Here is an 18,647-nt window from a genome sequence, read left to right on the forward strand (position 1 = left end):
TCTTTAAGGAATTAGTTTCTGAGCTCAGATAAAGAAAGAGTTCACATTTACCATATGTGCCCTTTAAAGATTGTTATATGTAAAATACAGATCTCTCCCATATCAAAATACTTTAACACTACAAAATATAGGTAATAAACCTTTTCATGTAATGACAAAACATTATAAACTCTGTATGTACTAGTTTTCAGTGTGTGTGTGTGTGTGTGGTGGGGGGGGGGAGTACGTACTTTTGTACCATTTACTTTCTGACCAAAGCAGAAGACACTAAAAAGTTAAGCTTGCAGATGAAATAGTATTTTCCAATATATTAAGACTGTAAGCATTTTTTTTCAGGGAGAAAATATATATTTTTGCTAAACTTTTTCCAATAATGATAAAGACAGGGCATTGTAATGCAAATTATATTTTCACTCTAAGTTTGTATTTACTGTGCATACATACAACAAAAGATTTAACTGTAAGAAGGATGATCCAACTGCCAGCTAACTTCTTGCTGCTACCCAAGCAAGGAAGATATCGCCCAATAGCACCTTGCATGCCGCTGGTAGAGGTTTTAAGGCAGTTATATCTGATATAAAATACGGAAGCAAAATTGTATTTAGAGTTCATGTTACTACTGCTCTTCACATCGGATACAATAAATATCCAGAGAATGATGAGTGGACATACTGCCCGGCATAGAGTCCAGCTGCTTGCTCTGAAGGCATCTGAATATATACTTTATCTCCATGCATCAGAGGGACCACTGCACTCCCAGAGGCTTGGTCTAGATAGCCCTTTTTATATTCATCATAAGTGTACATTAATGGTTCACTGTTCTTATATAAAGCCACCCATACATTTGCACCTTTACAATGGACATGGTATGAAAAATAGTAAATTCCAGGGATTTCACATGTAAATATGCCACTATGTGGGTTGTAGCCTTGTCTGCCATTATATAACAACTTTTCAAACTTTATAGGTTCTCCTACAGGTGGGAAGGGAGTGGTCAGTTCAGCTGTGAACGCTGGCATCTCATGCATCATGGCTGAATTGTGTCCTTTCTTTCCATAGTAACCTTGAGAGGTTTTTATTCCATCAATAGCAGGTCCCATTTCAGGCAAATACTGTCCCATTCCTGGTGGTGTAGGAGGAATTTCTGCAGGAAGACCAGGTGGACCTGGTGGACCAGGAGGTCCTGGTAAACCACGCTGCCCAGGTGGACCCAGTCCTCCAGGTGGTCCCATTGGACCTTGTGGTCCTGTCAAGCCATCTTTTCCAATGCCTGGAAGTCCAGGTACACCAGGTGGACCCTGGTCACCCTTTACCCCTGGAAGTCCAGGAGAACCAATTGGACCACTTGGTCCTGCAAGGCCAGGAATTCCAGTTGGCCCTTGAATCCCTTGCTCTCCAGGAATTCCTGGTTCTCCTTTAGGTCCAGGCAATCCAGGTGCACCAGGTGGCCCTTCTAAACCTTTGTGCCCAGCATCTCCCTTTGGCCCAACAGGTCCTGGTAAACCCCTGAGGCCTTGTGGCCCCAATTCACCCGGAAATCCTTGTTTACCTGGTAGGCCTGGTAAACCTGGCTCACCTTTAGGCCCCAAAGGACCATTAGGTCCTACATTACCCTGTTCCCCTTTAGGACCAGGAAATCCTGAAACACCTGGCGGTCCAATGGGTCCAGGTATACCTGGAGGACCGGGGTCACCTGGCTGGCCTCCTATTCCAGGCTCCCCAATATGGCCTTTTTCACCTTTAGGGCCAATCGGACCTGGTAAACCACCAAGACCGTGGTCACCTTTAGGACCCGGAAGTCCAGGTTTACCTATTCCAGGAAGGCCAGGGGCTCCTGGTAAACCTGGCAGTCCTTGATCACCTTTGACACCTGGCAACCCAATTCCACCAGGAAGTCCATCTTTGCCAGGTTTTCCAACACCAGGGATTCCAGGTGGGCCTTGTAGTCCTGGTGGTCCAACAGGACCAGCTGGCCCTGGTTCCCCTTGTAACCCTGGATTACCAGGATGTCCTTTTGGTCCTGGAAAACCATTGATGCCAGGCTTTCCTATACCTGGCAGACCAATAGGGCCTGGAGGTCCCTGTATTCCAGGTGGACCTTTGAGACCTGGTAAACCCGGCACTCCTACTCCCTTTTCTCCCTTTATGCCCATGACTCCTGGAAATCCTGGTGGCCCTTTTAACCCTGGTTCACCTTTTGGGCCTGGCTTTCCTGGGAAACCCTGATCACCTGGCTTGCCGACACCAGGCAATCCTTGAGATCCAGGGGATCCTTGTGGTCCAGGCAATCCTTTGTGTCCCATCTCACCCTTGGGTCCTTGATCTCCCTTTGGTCCTGGCATTCCAACACCACCAGGCTTTCCTGGCATTCCTGGCATTCCTGGTTTGCCAAGTCCTGGAAAACCAGGTGGGCCTGGTGGGCCCTGGTTTCCTTTGGGCCCCAGTATTCCTTGTCCAGGTGGTCCTTGAGGGCCTGGTGGTCCTCTCGGTCCAGGTTCGCCGGGAGGCCCTTGATCGCCTCGCATAGCAGATAATGGAAGCTCTGTTAAAAAAACAAATCACAGACACAATTTTTTTGAATATAAACATATATTGTTGAGATCTTGATATCTGATATCAATAGAATTAAAACTATACTGTTAACACAAAGTACACAGGTGCTTGAAAAAACATTTAATCATGGGAATATCAATTAGAGTCTTGAAGTGATGAAGAGAGAAGATCCATACCTTTTTTTAAAAAATCGGTTTCAGCTTAAGTCTTGTTTGAGACAGTGCTAATTATAGTCAAAATGCTGCAAACATGACCAGTATGGTAGATTTATTAATGTGTTGCATTAGTGACCACATTGAGGGTGCATGCATGTGTGGCCAATGAAGTATTATCTGCACTATAAGTTATTAACTGAGAGTATACTGTGCATAATACAAAGTCAATTCAAGGTTTAGTGAATAAACACCAATAGAATACCATCAACATTGTCTTTTACTGGATATGGTGATTGCATTCTTTAAAAGAGCATGCAGGTTCCTCTGCAATTTAGTAAAATTTTGCTAAAATGTGGCCTTTGAACAAATGGAACAATGGCAGAGGGTCATATTTTCTATTGAAGGAGCATTTTATACAACACAGCTGGGGAATATCTCACGACATGAACTGAATGAAGGTGAAAACTCAGGGGGTACTTGTATGCTGGACATCAACTGCAAAGTCTGAAAGAAGTCCAAATGACTGATCTTACATGTCCTTTAACAAATCTGATTTCTAAATCTTAAAGGAAAGCCATGGCAAGATTTGAAGTTTTAATTTCCCACTAACACTAAGTTACTATATCGAGTTCGGAAAAATGTTTGCCATTAATGAAGAAATGGTTGAAAATCCAATGTGGTGATGACGTGCCTTGATGCTTTAAAATGTTGTGGAGTCAGCGAGAAGATGTTTAAAGTTTTTGCAATACCGCTACAGGTGTGATATATAGAGTACAGAAGCTTATTTGTGTTAATTTATACGTTTATGGGTTTTTTTCTGCCCATTTTGCAGGTCTTGTGTATACACCCAGACTCAATATTGAAATGCTTCACACTACCATTTTCTAGACGATTTGTAGTAAGGTGTGAAACTCAAGTGAACCAGGAATATATACAGAAAAAGGGGATAAAAATCCCAGGGGCCACAGTATTTTACAGAACGTTACGCTCAACTGCCCTTATTTCAACACTCCCTGTGCAGGCTGGTTTAATGTATTATTCTACATGGCTCATAAAATAGAACTGTGTATTCAGGAAAGTAAGGTTCAATAAAAAGGCATATTTGGAATTTACTACAACAGCAGGAAGAAGCTCTATGGAAGATAGAAAGGGTGGTTTATCCACCATATATCAATAAATCAGTAATGATTGGGGGGCAGGGAATGGCATTTATAATGCTATATAATAAGAACCAGATGGTTTTATCAATAGAGCTATACATTATGTTTGTTAAGTGCTGTTAACTGCAGACATGTAGGAAAGCATTTCCAACATATTCCAAGTAAAGCAAACAACAAGCACTTGCTGATCAGCATCTGATGTGACCACCTGCTGGGTACACGTGGCTGTGTAGCCCACAAAATAAAAGCATGTGGAGGTGGCATCGGGCACGAGCCCACTGGACATCTGCCGAGTGTGCCAGATGGCGGGTCTGGCCTAACCCTGACCATGACACTAATCACACGGCCAAAGTCAATGCCCTTCTTTGGTCTTTTGAAAAATGGGGAGATATGTCTAGTCTAAGTATAACGCTGTGATAAGAGGTATTTATTGCATGGACAGCACAGAAGACATATCAGAATGGATTATTATATTAATACTACTACTGAACCCCAATGCTTAAAAAAATACTTTGTATTTTGAAGGGGCAGAGGCAAAACATTTGTAATACAGTAGGAAGAAAGTATTAAGAGATTCATCAAAATAGGTAAATGTGTGCAGGGCTTCAGTTAACCCCCTTCCTTTTTCCCCATTGGACCATAATAAAAATGTCACATGACAAGTCTGATGTGTTACTGTTTTAAAAAAAAAACATATACTCTTGTTAATAAGAACATTAAACAACAATTAAAATGTAGTCATTATGATTCTGTACACAATCCCACTGGTTTTATATGACAATTTGTACTCAATTATCGTTATCCTTCCTGGTCCTATAATGGAACAGTGTATTAACAGTATGTAGTACATTCACCTTTGCCATCTTTTCTTGGAATTAGGTCTTTTCCAAACATCGGCATGTGTGGCATTTCCTTCCCATAGTAAGGCATATGTGCTTTTTCTTTTCCAAGATGTCCCATTGGTGGACCTTGCCCCATCGGTTGATACTGAGGCATCTGTGGGGGCATCTGTTTCATCCCATAGTACGCCCCACCTTCAGATGACTTGACGAGACCAAGGAGCAGCACGGATAAAGCTAGGATATTTCTTTTAAGATCCATCACCTGAAATAGAATGGACAAGTGGGCATGAAGTGTCAGGAAGCTGTTGCAATATATACTTTAGCACAGGAAATAACATTGCTTGGTCTCCAAAGCACTTTACTGCATGCATTCTTTTGTTCTTATAATGCAGAGTTCATATGTGATCAGAGTTCTCGGAATTTGTCTCATACATGTAAGGAACACCGGATCTCTTATTTCAGGAGAATGTCTTCTAGCTTGATACGTTGTGAAGAGGGGGATTTGTAAGTTCTGCTCACCTGCAAACTCTGGTTTAGTGAGTAGAGGCCAGAAAGACAGCAAGTACATTATTAGCAAGCACTCACTTCTAACTATGAAGGTAGATGGCAAAAAAGGATTCTATTCAGAAAAGGTGTGCACTGTTCTGCTGGTACACAAACCACCAATTTTCATCAATAAGAATAATGTTGGAAATGTGAATTATAGTTGCTGGTGACTTCAGGATGTCTCGATCTCAATTGAGCTCAGCTGAAGTAAGATGAGTGCATGTCAGTGTTTGAGCCTGTCGGTCAGTTAAATCAGAACTCCAGCCCTGTTTTCAGGTTAAATTCATATTTAATCCCCCCAGCACCTCTACTGAGAGGAAGGAGCACACTGCAGTTTGCTTGTTGTAAATGTTCTCATTCTATGTTTTCCTAGCATACATATTGATAACTATAGAATGCCTGCAGTAAAATGAATTCTGGAATTGGCGATTACATATCTGACAGTTACTGCACTTTATTGAAGCATCATTCCAAGCACTTTATGAGAAGTACCTTAGAAAGAACCCGGGATATATTTGCCGCTTCAAGCACTGCCTACTTCCTAATGCGTTTTTCTGCGCATTTCATCTTATGTGCAATATATTCCTAGACAGCGAAAGTAAAGATTTGAATTTTGAGAAGAGTAAGCGCTCCTTAGTGGATCTACAAAATGAGGACTAGAACTTTTTTTTGGTTTAGTTGGCTGGCGCTTAAGTTGGGGAACTTGATTCCCCAATGAGTCAAGTTTATTTTTTCTTGATTAATTCCTTCTTCGACTCCAGTAACAACAAAATACTTTTTCTTTTAGGAACATTTATATCCAAAACTCAACTAACACTCTTATTGTAACAGACCCCTAAATCAAAAAACTATTTTATTGTTTTTATTTCTCAGGCCATTTAAAACAAAAAAATATGAGAACTTGGTTCCAAGTGAGTTCTTCCAGGAAAACGCAACTGGAAGGTGATCGGTAAAAGGTATTAGAAATATTCACACGGCATTAATGGTTTGAAAGGCATGACATAACCAGAATGTTAGAGAACACAGAGTCTTAGAGAACCTTAGAGAACTCTACAGTAAGCTAAGAAGGAAGAATAGTATTTTGCATCATGTTTGGTTGCTTTTAGATTCTTCCTTGGTAAAAATAAAGAAAACGGGCACTCAGGCTACAGATTATATTTTATTAAAATGTACCCAGTTGTGCAGTTGAGTATATGTGACATTTCTACCATGCTGTGAACACATCTCATGGTTCTGAAGCATTACAATATGTTGGATAAAATGTTGGATTACTGCACAAAAGAAGGGTATAGTGTATTGATATGTTGTCATATTGCAACCAGAGATGTGTACTTCTAATCCTCCCGGTCATAATTCACAATCCACATCCCAGGTGCAAAACATGTGCCCTCCGGTACGCAATGTTTGGTAAAAAAAAAAAAAAAAAAAAAAAAAAAAAAAAGGTACTAAAAAACCAGGACACAGGTGAAGCTGGTCAAAAATTTTGAGTATGGTCAAAATTTGGAAGACTAAATTTAACCCATCCCCAATTTCCTCCCTTGGCACTAGAGATAACAGAGGTAACAGGCCATAGGGTTTATTTACTATAATAAGAGCTTGCAGGAGGGCTGCAGTTTCACTGTACAGTATGAAGAACCAACCCCTTAGGAAGAGAAGGCCCTGCACTTATTCATACTTGGCCCTTCTTGCTAGAAAAAATTGCCATGAATTGTCCTTCACAACGTATTGGACAGTTGGTAAGTTGAAATTCCAACTCTCAGAAAATATATCATCTTTAGTAAATAAACCCCTTTGATTTTAATGCTCCATCTGTGACATCACATTCTGTATAGCTTGGCATGCGCTTAGTCCTCTTTACAGGATAGCTCTCACTATTTTATGCTTTTATTGTTAATCAAACAAGACAGATCTATCTTCAACAGCAGAAACTTCAAAAACAACCTCATTGTAATGTAAATAATGAGAAAAAAAGAATTACAAAGCAATTTTCACACAGTAAACTATTATGTATTCTCAACAACCCAAGTTATAAAATTCATTCTAAATTTAAGGAATAATGAAATGCTAGTAATGTTAACCCCTTAATACTCATAGGACATACTTTTACATAATACGTCAAGTGGCCCTAATTACTTTAGAACACAATAGTATTTTGTACAGAAAGGCACACTTCCTTCATAGTATATGGGAGATCAGGAGATCTTAAGATAGACTGGAGTGTCTCCCATTAGCGATTAGTCAGTCCCATTGGAAGTGTTGAACCCTCATCTCCAATCACTTTCCCTGCTGGCTAACACAGTAACTATAGAGCCTTGCTTCTTAATCACTCTGTGATCAGCTGCAGTGGAAATCAAAGTGAGAAAAACATGAAACAGAGTAAAAACATACATTAAAGTAAAAGGGAAAAAAAGAAAGTAAATATACTGTAGTATATAGTGATGTCATTTTGACATCATAAAAGAGATCCATGAGGTCTATAAAGACCCCAAAGTGATCTCCAGTAATACACATATATATATATATATATGTAACAAAAAAAATTAAGAAAGGCATCCAAACACTTCATAGCTCATCCTCTGAAAATATAACATTAAAAAACCTTTGTTGCCCCAACTCAAACATTTAAAATAATAAAAACAAACTTTTGCTCTCCAAAAACCCAAACATATTGCAGAATGTGGGTACACAAAACTAAAAAAGGGAATTGTGACTGAACAATGGCAAAAAAAAAGCTATAATCGCTAGTGTGTGAAAAACATCCAGTCATAAAGGGTTAAATTAGCTTTACACCACACGGTGGTATATTTTGTTACTACACAGAATCCAAACGCTGAAACGAGCTCTGTTTATTCCTTCATGCAACATAGAAATTCAAACGCAGATGCATCAAATCATATTTACCGAACCACGTAGACAATACATTGTGAAGCTTAAAGTCGGAAATGGTACATTTGTTTAACTTAAACAGTTGGTGACTACTTTAGTTTACATCTCAAGTCTTCATTCTTCTGGGCGGAAAAAAAACACCAATGTCCCATGATACAAACCCACAGAGTGTTGTATGAAGGATGTTGTATGAAGTGTGTCCCATATTAACCCCTTAATGACAAAGCCCGTACATGTACAGGCTCAAAATGCAATGGGTTTAGGAACCGCCCATTGTTCTTAAGGGGTTAATACAAGATGTTTCTACATTCTATGTATGCAACTTTAAAGGAAAACAACATATACCAGGATGGGAAGGCAATGGGATGCCATCAGCATAAAGAGACACTTAATATTCTAATACAGTATTTCTCACCAATTCTGTTACATTTTTAATCGAGTTATATTTTGTAATGTAAGGCTAAAAAACATTCCATCATCATATTAGTTATAAAAACAAGATAAATTCCTGTGAATTCCACTACAGTAAACGTTGAGAAATGAAATGGTCTCCTGTCTTTACTACTGTTTCTAAATTTCTAAGTGGTAGTACTTAAATACTACTACACAATTTTGATACCCAAGTAACAATGTCTAAGTGTATGAGCCTATTTTAAATTAATTAAATAATTATTAAAAATTAAAAACAAGGGAAACAAAATTTTAATGTTTTGATTTCTGAAAAGTTTTCTTCTCAAATGTAATACATCCTTAGCCACATGGGCGTTATCCACCCTACTGCATCAACTATCTTACTGGAAGAAATTTTATATAGTTCATGAGAAAATGAAGACACGGCAAAGCATTTTTTGCTGTACCTACCTAACAAGCCTCTAGATGGCAGTGTTGAGCCTTGGATTCTATGTACATAGACATGGTGGAAACCAATTTTATCATCTCAGAGTCCAGAACACCAATCTTTGATTAAAATCTATTTTACCAGAATAAAATATATCTTTGCATACCAGTTGGGGGCACCACGGCAAGATGGCCAAATGTACATGGGGCAACTACATTTTCTCTTCTAGATGATAGACACATTATCCATGTCTGACAAAGTTTGACCTATCTTACTATTCCCTGCGCAACACAAACTTTACTTTACATCAGCCCACGCAATATACTTTCTCTGATGCAGAATTCCCAGTTCCTTGGGGACCCAGAGATTTTCCATCAGTACAACGATTAAGCCTTTCTATCCTAAGAGATACCGGGGGTATCTCCATAGCAACCAACATAATGCTACTGCTGAACTTTTTAGAATTTGGCTTATTTGTTCTAATTCATTCTATGCGTTGAATTTTTAATTCTCTGACATTAAAAAAAAAACTGCAGAATTCAGAATGGTAACATTGGATATTTATAAATAGTGTATAAGCATCAGAATTATATTCCCGTGGGCCAGAGAGACGTCCCTCACCCTGCAGAACAATGTAAGCCGTATCTCTGGGTCAGTGAGAAGCTAAACCAAATATTGGATTTGGAATGTTATTTCAAGCATCTGATCCAAAAAACTCCTAACAATGCGTCTGTTTTCTTACAGAAGTCAGTAGTGCTTTCCTTTGGCCAACAAATCAAACTTTTCACTCATGTGATGAACACGGTTAGCATATGTGAAACGACAGGCAGGTCAGTGAATACTCCGGGGCTTACAGTCAAATGAGAAAATGGTTTGTGAGATGTATCACCCACCTGCCGTTTCTATCACATCTGTGCAGTTTGTTCGACAAAGAGAGGAGAAAGTTATTTACTGCATTATTTTCAGAGGACAGCGCTGGTGGTGCTGCCATATAATGTGTCACCTATAGATTTGAGTCCCTCTAACAATGAAGAGAAAACGCATGTCTGTGACATTAAGGGTAAGAGAGTCTAGGAAATCAGCCTTACTTTCTATATTAGAAGGTCAAATTATTAGATGCACTGATATTATCCGTATACCAATCTTCTTTAGGAAATATCTGGGGAGATATATTACCACTATGAAAACAGATTAAGTATTGGTTAAGGCCCCCAAGAGGACATGGAAAGAGAGAGATGTATCTTTGTTTTCTTAAGTAATAATAATTGTTACATCACTTAAGACAGGACCCAACTGAATAAATTTGTTTTAGGGACCTAAACACCCGCAGCCATCCCCGGGCAAAATCCCAACTATGATAGAAGCTTGGTATACACTGACTTAGTAGATCAGTTTCAGACTCTTGGATATTTAGGACATTATATATAAAAGATATTTATGATATAAAACGAATTCCTCTCCGAGAGAGTTAATGGATTATTACCCAATCCCACAATATTTTTCCCCCTCCCACTTCAAATTTAAAGACACTACATGTTACTGAGAAATCACAACTTTTTTTTTTAACTTTTATAATGTTTTAAAAATATTTGTTATATTTATTGTTCCTTTATAATGTAATGAGAAGAATACAGATTTGTAGGTAAGCCACTGCTGCTGAACTTGTTGACACTTTGTGGATAGTAAATTAATTCTTAACAGTGATTTCACTGCATCAGTGATCTGATATTCCAACACAGAGAGAAACGGGACAATTAGATCCAGAAAATTGTTACTTAAAAGAGTGAGGAACACAGAATACGCCAAGTTCAGTAATATAATTATTCTTACACTCTTCTTGTCTAAAGCATATCAAATTCCTTGTAAAATACATTAAAAAAGTGACACATGTGGTTTCCTTCACGGAATAAAGCCAGCATAGGAATGTAAAAAAAATAACAATAATATTATAGAAAAGTATAGAACTTGTAATTCTGTAATCACAATTTAATGACTTTTTGTAAGAAAATATTTTAGTCAACTCTGAAGTTGTAGAAATCCAATAAAATTATGTTCTGTGAAATTAGGAGTGTTTCTAGGAATGGCTAACACATGCTAGGAAGTGGGATTGATATACTGAACCATACTAAAGGAATATAATTTATGGTGACAAAATACAAAATGTAATACATTTAATGCTTGGTGCAGTATTTGAGAAGGTCTCTTTGATATCTTGCCTAATGTGGTCAGAAACCACAAAAACTCCTTAGAGAGCTATTGAAACATAATAACTTGGAGAAATTTCTTTTATATTTATCTGGGAATCAGTCTAGCTTTCTCCTCATGTACCGGCAACATGTTACAGAACAGACTTCAGGGTTCTTAGGCTGGTAGAACAGCCCCACCACCAGGGCCGGCCCGACAATGGTGCTGAGTGAAGCAACCGCTCCAGGCGGCATTTTTGAAGGGGGGGGAGGGTAGATAATGGGGGGGGGCGGCAGGGACGGAGGGAGAGGAAGGGTAGATAATGGGGGGGGCATTTTAAAATTCGCCCCAGGCGGCATTTTGCCTTGGGCTGGCCCTGCCCACCACCCTGCCCCATGATATTGGTCTAGCAGAAGAGACCAGTGATGTCATACCTCGGTAGAACCATAACAGGGTGGGCAGATTTCTCATCTAATCCAGAACATGGAACATGTGTATAAACTGAGAAGGAAGCACTGATTTTAATGAAGCCTGCAATGTAAATGTTCTATATGCTTGCCCAGTTAAAAGATATATCTTACCCAGTTCATGGAATAGGCATAAGCTATCATAAACATAGGGCAAGATCATGGTCTTAATAAGGGTTGAGGTTTTTACAGCAGAGAAACGGGCAGAGTAGATGACACGAATGGCTCTTATCCGCCGTCAAATTCTATGATTTTATGTTTCAATTCACCTGTGGCAGGCGGTCGATGAACAAATGTGCAGATCGAGGAGGTGGCTGGCTATGACGTGTCTCATAGTGCAGAGCCTGTAGTTTTGTTACAGCAATGTATGTAGCTACGATGTACTCTCTTCTCCCCATGTGGCACTAAACACACATAGTTTTTTCTTATTGGAAAATATCCCACTAGATATACAGCTATAAACTATTGAATAGGCTTCAAGATTTTGGAATGCAGCATATATATATATATATATATATATATATATATATATATATATATATATATATATATATATATAGTTCTTGGCTACCCAAGCCTGTTAAGCCAGTATCACGACCTCACGCTGACGAGTCCCATTAAGGACAAAACAGCTGTCCATGAGTGGTGATCTGGCTATTGCACCTCTTCCTGAGTTTTGTCAAAGGCTGTCCTTTACAGGGCTCAATTACTTTCAAGGTATCCATGTATAAAGTGGATATAGAGGCAAAAGGTGATTATTGTTGACCTTATTTGAATGCGCCTACCCAGAATCCCTTGTGGTTGCGGCAGCACCATGAGATTTCTGAGGGAAAAACAAGCCTTCTGACTCGTCTGGTGTCTGTAGATGAGTGTTTAATAATGCTTCTAATACACATATATATTTATATATATTTAATATATATATTTAAGTAACTGGATTATTTTAATTTAATAAATATATATTATAGTTTGTTAATTATCTGATGACAGGAACTATCTGTCATATGAATGTCAGTCACTGGAAAAGGGTAAAATGACCACTTCATTTAGGAGCACTTTCATTTATAATGTAGATGAGTTTTATGTCTGGCCGTGCTGCAAGCACACATACATATTCCACCAGCATTGAACCCCGCAGCCCAGGAAACAGGTTAAGGTGATGATAACATTAAAGAGACTCTGTATGGTGTTTCTGACAAGCCGCGGGGAAATACTTGAGGACTTTTAAAAAATAAAGTATGTTTACAATGTCTTTAAAGAATAACAGATTGCTACTCAATTCTTACAGTAAGGTCGCTTACATTAAAGCTTGTTGATGAAGAAGTACACTCTCCTGATACATACATTTCAAAGGGGTCTGAAGCTATGAAGAAATGTTTCCACCTGTGTTCACCACCTGTAACAAAACACAAATATATGCATGTGGTGTGCAGGAGGTGCGAGATCCAGAATGATCGTCTATTTAATTCATTGATTTACTACTAATATTAAATCAAAATACGTACCTCTTGTTTTGCTTCCCATGCAATTCAGAAGTAACCATCATATGGCGGACAGTATGTTATTCCCAAATGCGATCCAGGTTAGAAAGGACAGGATAACTTCATCTAGAAGGTGAAGATGTCCTTACAATACATGCCAGCAATGCACGGTCATTCAGAAGAGCTCCATCAACAACCCTGTAGAAAATAAGATGGTTTTCTGTTATACGATGTGTTTGACAATACAATATTTACACTTCACGTGCTGCTTTAGAGCATGGCTTGTGTCGAAAAGTCATGAGCCGGTAAGTATCACTTACATTACATAGAACTATTTCGTTCTTGTTAGACCTCATTAATAAAGAATAAGAACTACTCTGGCTTATGGAAGTGAATATTGAACAGCGGTTAACCCTCCACTATACACAGCAAGCAAAATAAGGACAAAAAGACACACAAAACATTGTTTTTTTTGCCTAAATTGACATGTTTTTAGCCCCATCAGTCCAGGACAGCCAGGCCATCTGCTCTGCATAAACCACAGTAACAAGAGCTATCAGAAAACGAAGAGCGAAGATCTCTGCCTATTGTTTATGAAGATGAAATATTATCCATCATTCCATCTTTAGGTAAATTAAACCATTTTAATTAATTTCTATTTTATACAAAGTCACGGTGTTTATAATAATATATATATGTTTATATATATTATATATATATTTATCTAGAATATCTGTAATAGTGCAAATCATGCTTTGTATTTTTATGTATTAATGAAAGCAATACAACAGGGATACCAAAACTCCATCGGTTCTCGTGCTCAGGGTGGTTGTTGTCCACTGAAGGCCATACCAAGTCTAACTTTTTCATGCATAAACAACAGCTTCTAATTTGTACCTTATTAGAAAGATTTATTGTCGGTAATGTGAAGTTATCACATGATTACGCCAAGTGAAATGGGGTAGACTTTCGTCCTTTTTGTTTGCAAAAACATGTGCATTTCTGTATCTATCCCCCTTGTCTAAAATCCAGTTCCAGATCAACTAATGCTCTTAAAATATCTGCAAATCTACCACAGTAGCTGCTTATAAAACAATAAAACCTATTATTTGAGGAGGAATTAGGTAACAATTTATTTCAGCAGTCTGGCACAGCAGTTAAATCTGACAGGTTGTGCAAAATCCACTGTAAATATGTCTGAGATTTCTGAAATGAAGAAGCAGAGTCGCCTACCACACCGTTTTTTTGTCGATTACACGATTTGATGAAAAGACAACTTTTAATCAATCACTTTTGGGGCAATAAGTGTATAAGGGGCAGACAAACGTAAAGCCGTGGTTGGAGATGGCCGAACTGCTATCGTGTCACTCAAGCTGAAGTGATAACAGAACAAAACTAATGGTTCTTATCTAGCATGAAATTCTATATTTGTATAAAATATACCTTCTTGTGCAAGTTCCTGCTGTGGCGCTCAAGTACTTAGTCCCAATTGTTGGGCTTGCAGTTTCCATTAATGCATCCCTACACTTCAAACTCATGGACAGTGTCTTCACAGATGTCGGTCTCTAAACCCGTATTTAGGAGGGGGTTTTCATTTCTGGTATACAAGTAACAAAAATACAGGCTGGTAAACGCCAATTAATCAAATGACTGTAGGAACCAAAGGAGCCAGATTCCGATAACGATCCTGACATTGGCTCTTCCAGCTAGATACCTTAAAACTGGTGAATAAACCCCAAGACGTCCAAGGTATGTACATCACATTAGGCACACATTCTTGTTCTACCATGCACAGTGATCTAAGAAGGAGATCTAGGGTCAGGATCCTTCTGATAAACTCATAAGATATATGCAGGAATGTAGCGCAATAATGCACACTCCGGCAGTATGTTAGTGTTGGCAAATACAGTTACTTACAGATATTATCTTTTTTATCTTTTTCTATTTTTATAATGGTCTCTAAAGCTGAAATTTCTTGAGTGTCAATACCCGACTTTCTAGCACCGAATACAGAGATTTTAGATTTTAAAAAAATCCCGTTTCATTTTCTTTCTTGTTTTTCATGAAGTCAGACAAAAACTAAGCAAAACAAATTGATAATAAATAAGTGATGGTGCCAAAACTGACGCAATGACGGCAGAATTAACACCAGCCCCAATGTGTAGAATAATTAGCGTCTGGAAAAAAGGTAATACCGGTCCTGTGTTCCTGCAGCAGAAGCCATGTTTCGCTCCTTGTTTACTAGTAACTGGCTCCTTATATCCGTCCATCAGCTCTACTGGGAATCCGTACGTAGAGGTGGATGAACATATTGCCCAGCTCTACCTGCGCATGAGCCTAAAATGTCCAGACACTGGAAGCTCACAGTGACCTTCACACTTTTGGCTAGGTTTATTAATACGCTGTGATTATAAAAAAATCTAAAATACTATTTTAGTAAATATTCACAAAATATACTTCCAATCTTATACTGCCAATGCAAACTAGCTTGTTTATAATAAGTTAAGTTTAAGTTAAAACTCAGTCCCATATTAATAATGCCATTTCTCAAACACAAATTTGTCTCAAACTCGTGGCTGAACTAAAATGAATAAAGCCACAGTGGGTAGGGTATCTTAACCTTTGTAAATAGTGTGACAATCCAAATCATCCCTGTATAGTTTCTTAATAGTCTGCTCTCACTAACATCACCAACAGTACAAGTGGTGATTAAAAAAACTTTCTAAGACAGTTTTAATGTAAATTTAATATTAATATTTAAACTTTGCTTAATGGGAACAATGTAACTACTGTCTACAATCTTCATTCAAAGGTATACAAAATTAATCTATTCAATATTCCACGTTTTAGGAAAGAGAGCAGCGGAATTCATTGCTCACGGAGCTTTACTCATCGGTTAATTTAAAGGGGTTTTAATTTTGCGGGGGAGTGAAATGCACTAATATTATATTCAATAAAATGATATAAGGTTAAGAGCAGGGCTCTCTTCATCTAACGTATCGGTTTGTCTTATTCTGTCAATTCTAGTCTTCTCATACCCCTTGAATATATGTATTTTATGAAGTGCTGCGTAAATTATTTGCGCTATATAAATAAAAGATAATAATACCTATATATAGTTTAATTTGGACTAACAACTGTTCAGACGCTCATCCGTAGATCCAGTACACTGTTTTATTTTCTATTAAATGTATTAAACACATGGGAGATCATTGTACTGGCAAGTAACCTGTCACCCTAAAAACAATTTGACTCTTTTCCGTTAGGTACTAGGGGATATTCGTGCTTTCACTGACGGATGGATGTGCTTCAGGATTACTTTACCCCAACTCATACAACACAAGAGGATACATCGATGATCTAGAAAAATCTGAAGTAATGTTTATATATTAATATTTCAAGGTAGGAATGTTTGGAAGAGCAAACTGTTCTCTCGATTGTCTGAACACTTGTGTACACGGTGGATTTCCTGCACGCAACAAACATGAGTGAGTCATTTAACCATTTATCAATCAAGTATACCCGACTGGCTCATCAATACAAAGCTGACATCATGTTTACAGATGTGCATAAAGATCCCCAGATGTCTTAAAACCACATGGAAGTTGTGCTAATCAATGACAAATTTCAGGGGCCAAGTACATTCTGAGTTTAATTACCCTGGCTAGATTCTCTCTTGAGTCTGCTTGTATAATTAATCCAAATCTCAGTTGTTATGACTGTATAGTTTGTACATGGTCGTAAACAAAGTTTGAAGTGGATGTCAAAAATGGGATTAAAGTGTTGGGATAAGAGACTAACAATTTTAGGCTTTGTAAAATAAACATAGATGTTAACAGTAATGATGTAGTCTCTTTGCCTGTGAAGCATGTTAAAGATGGGAAAAACATGTCTTTAAAACAAGACCATATTTTGTACAGACGTTCTTCAAGATGCAAAACACCAGGCTAATGATGAGACTTAACCTTCATCAAATTCATCGATGCTTACCCAGGGCAATTCACAAGCCAATACATTTCACAAGTGTTTCCTACGTGGTAATCCAGGTGTTATGTTTCAAGAAATAGTTTTGTGATCAGATACAGAATGGGTTTATTTTAGGGAGATCTTGCCAAACTAACGTAATCTATATATTGTGTTAATGGGAAACGACAATAATAGACCAGGGAGAAGGCCCGCTCTGGCCATCTGGCACACCGGGAACATGCCTCAAAAGCATGGATAACATAACGTGCGGCCTGTCATATCCAGCTGTCGGCCGGGGTGATGTTATTAGTCAGCCACGGCCACCTTATTATTCCCAGTCTGGCCCTGGCAGAGAAGAGCAGTAGATATAGCCTATCTAGATTTCAGTAAGGGATTTTATACAGCTCTTCATAGAATAATCATAAATAATGTTGTGTTTGGATGTTAAAATGGTTGAATAGATAAGGCATTGGATGAGTGACGGGACATAGAAGCTTTCAGTTAATGGTGCATATGGAACAGAAGGCCTTGAGACGTAAAAATCTCAAGGCACAATATAACTTTGGGGGCAGCGTTCTGTCAGCAACAGCAAAAAAAGGGGGACTTTGGGAGTAATTACTTCTTTGGACATAACTGTAAGCAGGTAATGCAATAAAACATCAGAAAAAGCAAGCAAGGCGCTGGGTTGTATACTCATCTAGAGTATTGTTTACTTCAGAACTCATCTGCAGAAGGATATTGATATTGTGGAAAAAGTTCAATGGAGGGCTACAAAATGGTGAATGGCTTACAGGATGAAAAGAATCAGGAAAAACTAAGGGAGAGGAAAGAAGAGAGGGAAGAGATGTGATAGGAATATTTAAATATTTAAGGGGACAAGAGTGAAGTTTATTTCAAAGGAGGAGAAAATGTTAGAACAAAAGCTCATAATCTAAAGCTAGAGGGCCAGAGGCTTAGATGTAATGTAAGAAGCGAGCACATTTAAACATTCGTGGGATAAGTATAAAGCTAACCTAAATCTAAGATCAAGACTGCGTCTGAGTCTTTATATCAGGAAAGATGGGCATACCAGAGTGTCTAAATGGTTCTTATCTGCCGTCAAATTCTATGTTTAACTCATTCAGAAACCAAAAATTTTTGTTGTAATACACATGTAATAAGTTACATCATGTGTAAACAGAAACTAATTAAAGAAATGTAGATTTACTGAACTGTGACAAGGAAATCATTCTCTATGACGGAAAGCTTTTATAATATGGAGTTGATTAAATAGCTTCAAACCAAGTACATCTTGAACAACATTTCTCAACCCTTTTTCTCAAGTATCACCAGCAACCTGTTTTGGCCTAGGCCGACTAGGTCTAGGGCAGCAGGTCCATGGGGGAGAGGTCACCCTCTTAGGCAATCTGAGCCTGGAGATATGTGACAAGAGAGACGGCATATGCAGCCCTCATGGCAAGAATAGGAAAGATCATCTGGTAAGAATAACATTTTATATTTCACCAACACTTTACCTTTTTATACCAGATCTTGTAACATAACAGGTCAACTTCAAACCAATTATCGCAC

The 18,647-nt window shown here is 38.3% G+C and overlaps 1 protein-coding gene across 2 annotated transcripts in view; it reads right to left on the reverse strand.

Moving 5' to 3' along the window:
* Window positions 1–395: 395 nt before the first annotated feature.
* The window catches only part of COL8A1 (collagen type VIII alpha 1 chain), a 34,101-nt gene continuing 15,849 nt past the window's right edge, over window positions 396–18,647 (reverse strand). The window contains exons 3-6 of one of the 2 annotated variants that reach the window (XM_053457343.1): window positions 13,137–13,310; window positions 12,976–13,027; window positions 4,723–4,972; window positions 396–2,542 (exon numbers count right to left, since the gene is read on the reverse strand). In XM_053457343.1, coding sequence (XP_053313318.1) covers window positions 627–2,542; window positions 4,723–4,969 — 2,163 coding nt within the window. In that variant the 5' untranslated portion in view covers window positions 4,970–4,972; window positions 12,976–13,027; window positions 13,137–13,310 and the 3' untranslated portion in view covers window positions 396–626. Of the gene's footprint in view, window positions 2,543–4,722; window positions 4,973–12,932; window positions 13,028–13,136; window positions 13,311–18,647 lie in introns of both variants that reach the window. The other variant, XM_053457342.1, reaches the window with a different exon arrangement.

Source organism: Spea bombifrons, chromosome 2 (genome assembly GCF_027358695.1).
Source record: "Spea bombifrons isolate aSpeBom1 chromosome 2, aSpeBom1.2.pri, whole genome shotgun sequence".
In the NCBI taxonomy this organism is placed as follows: Eukaryota; Metazoa; Chordata; class Amphibia; order Anura; family Pelobatidae; genus Spea; species Spea bombifrons.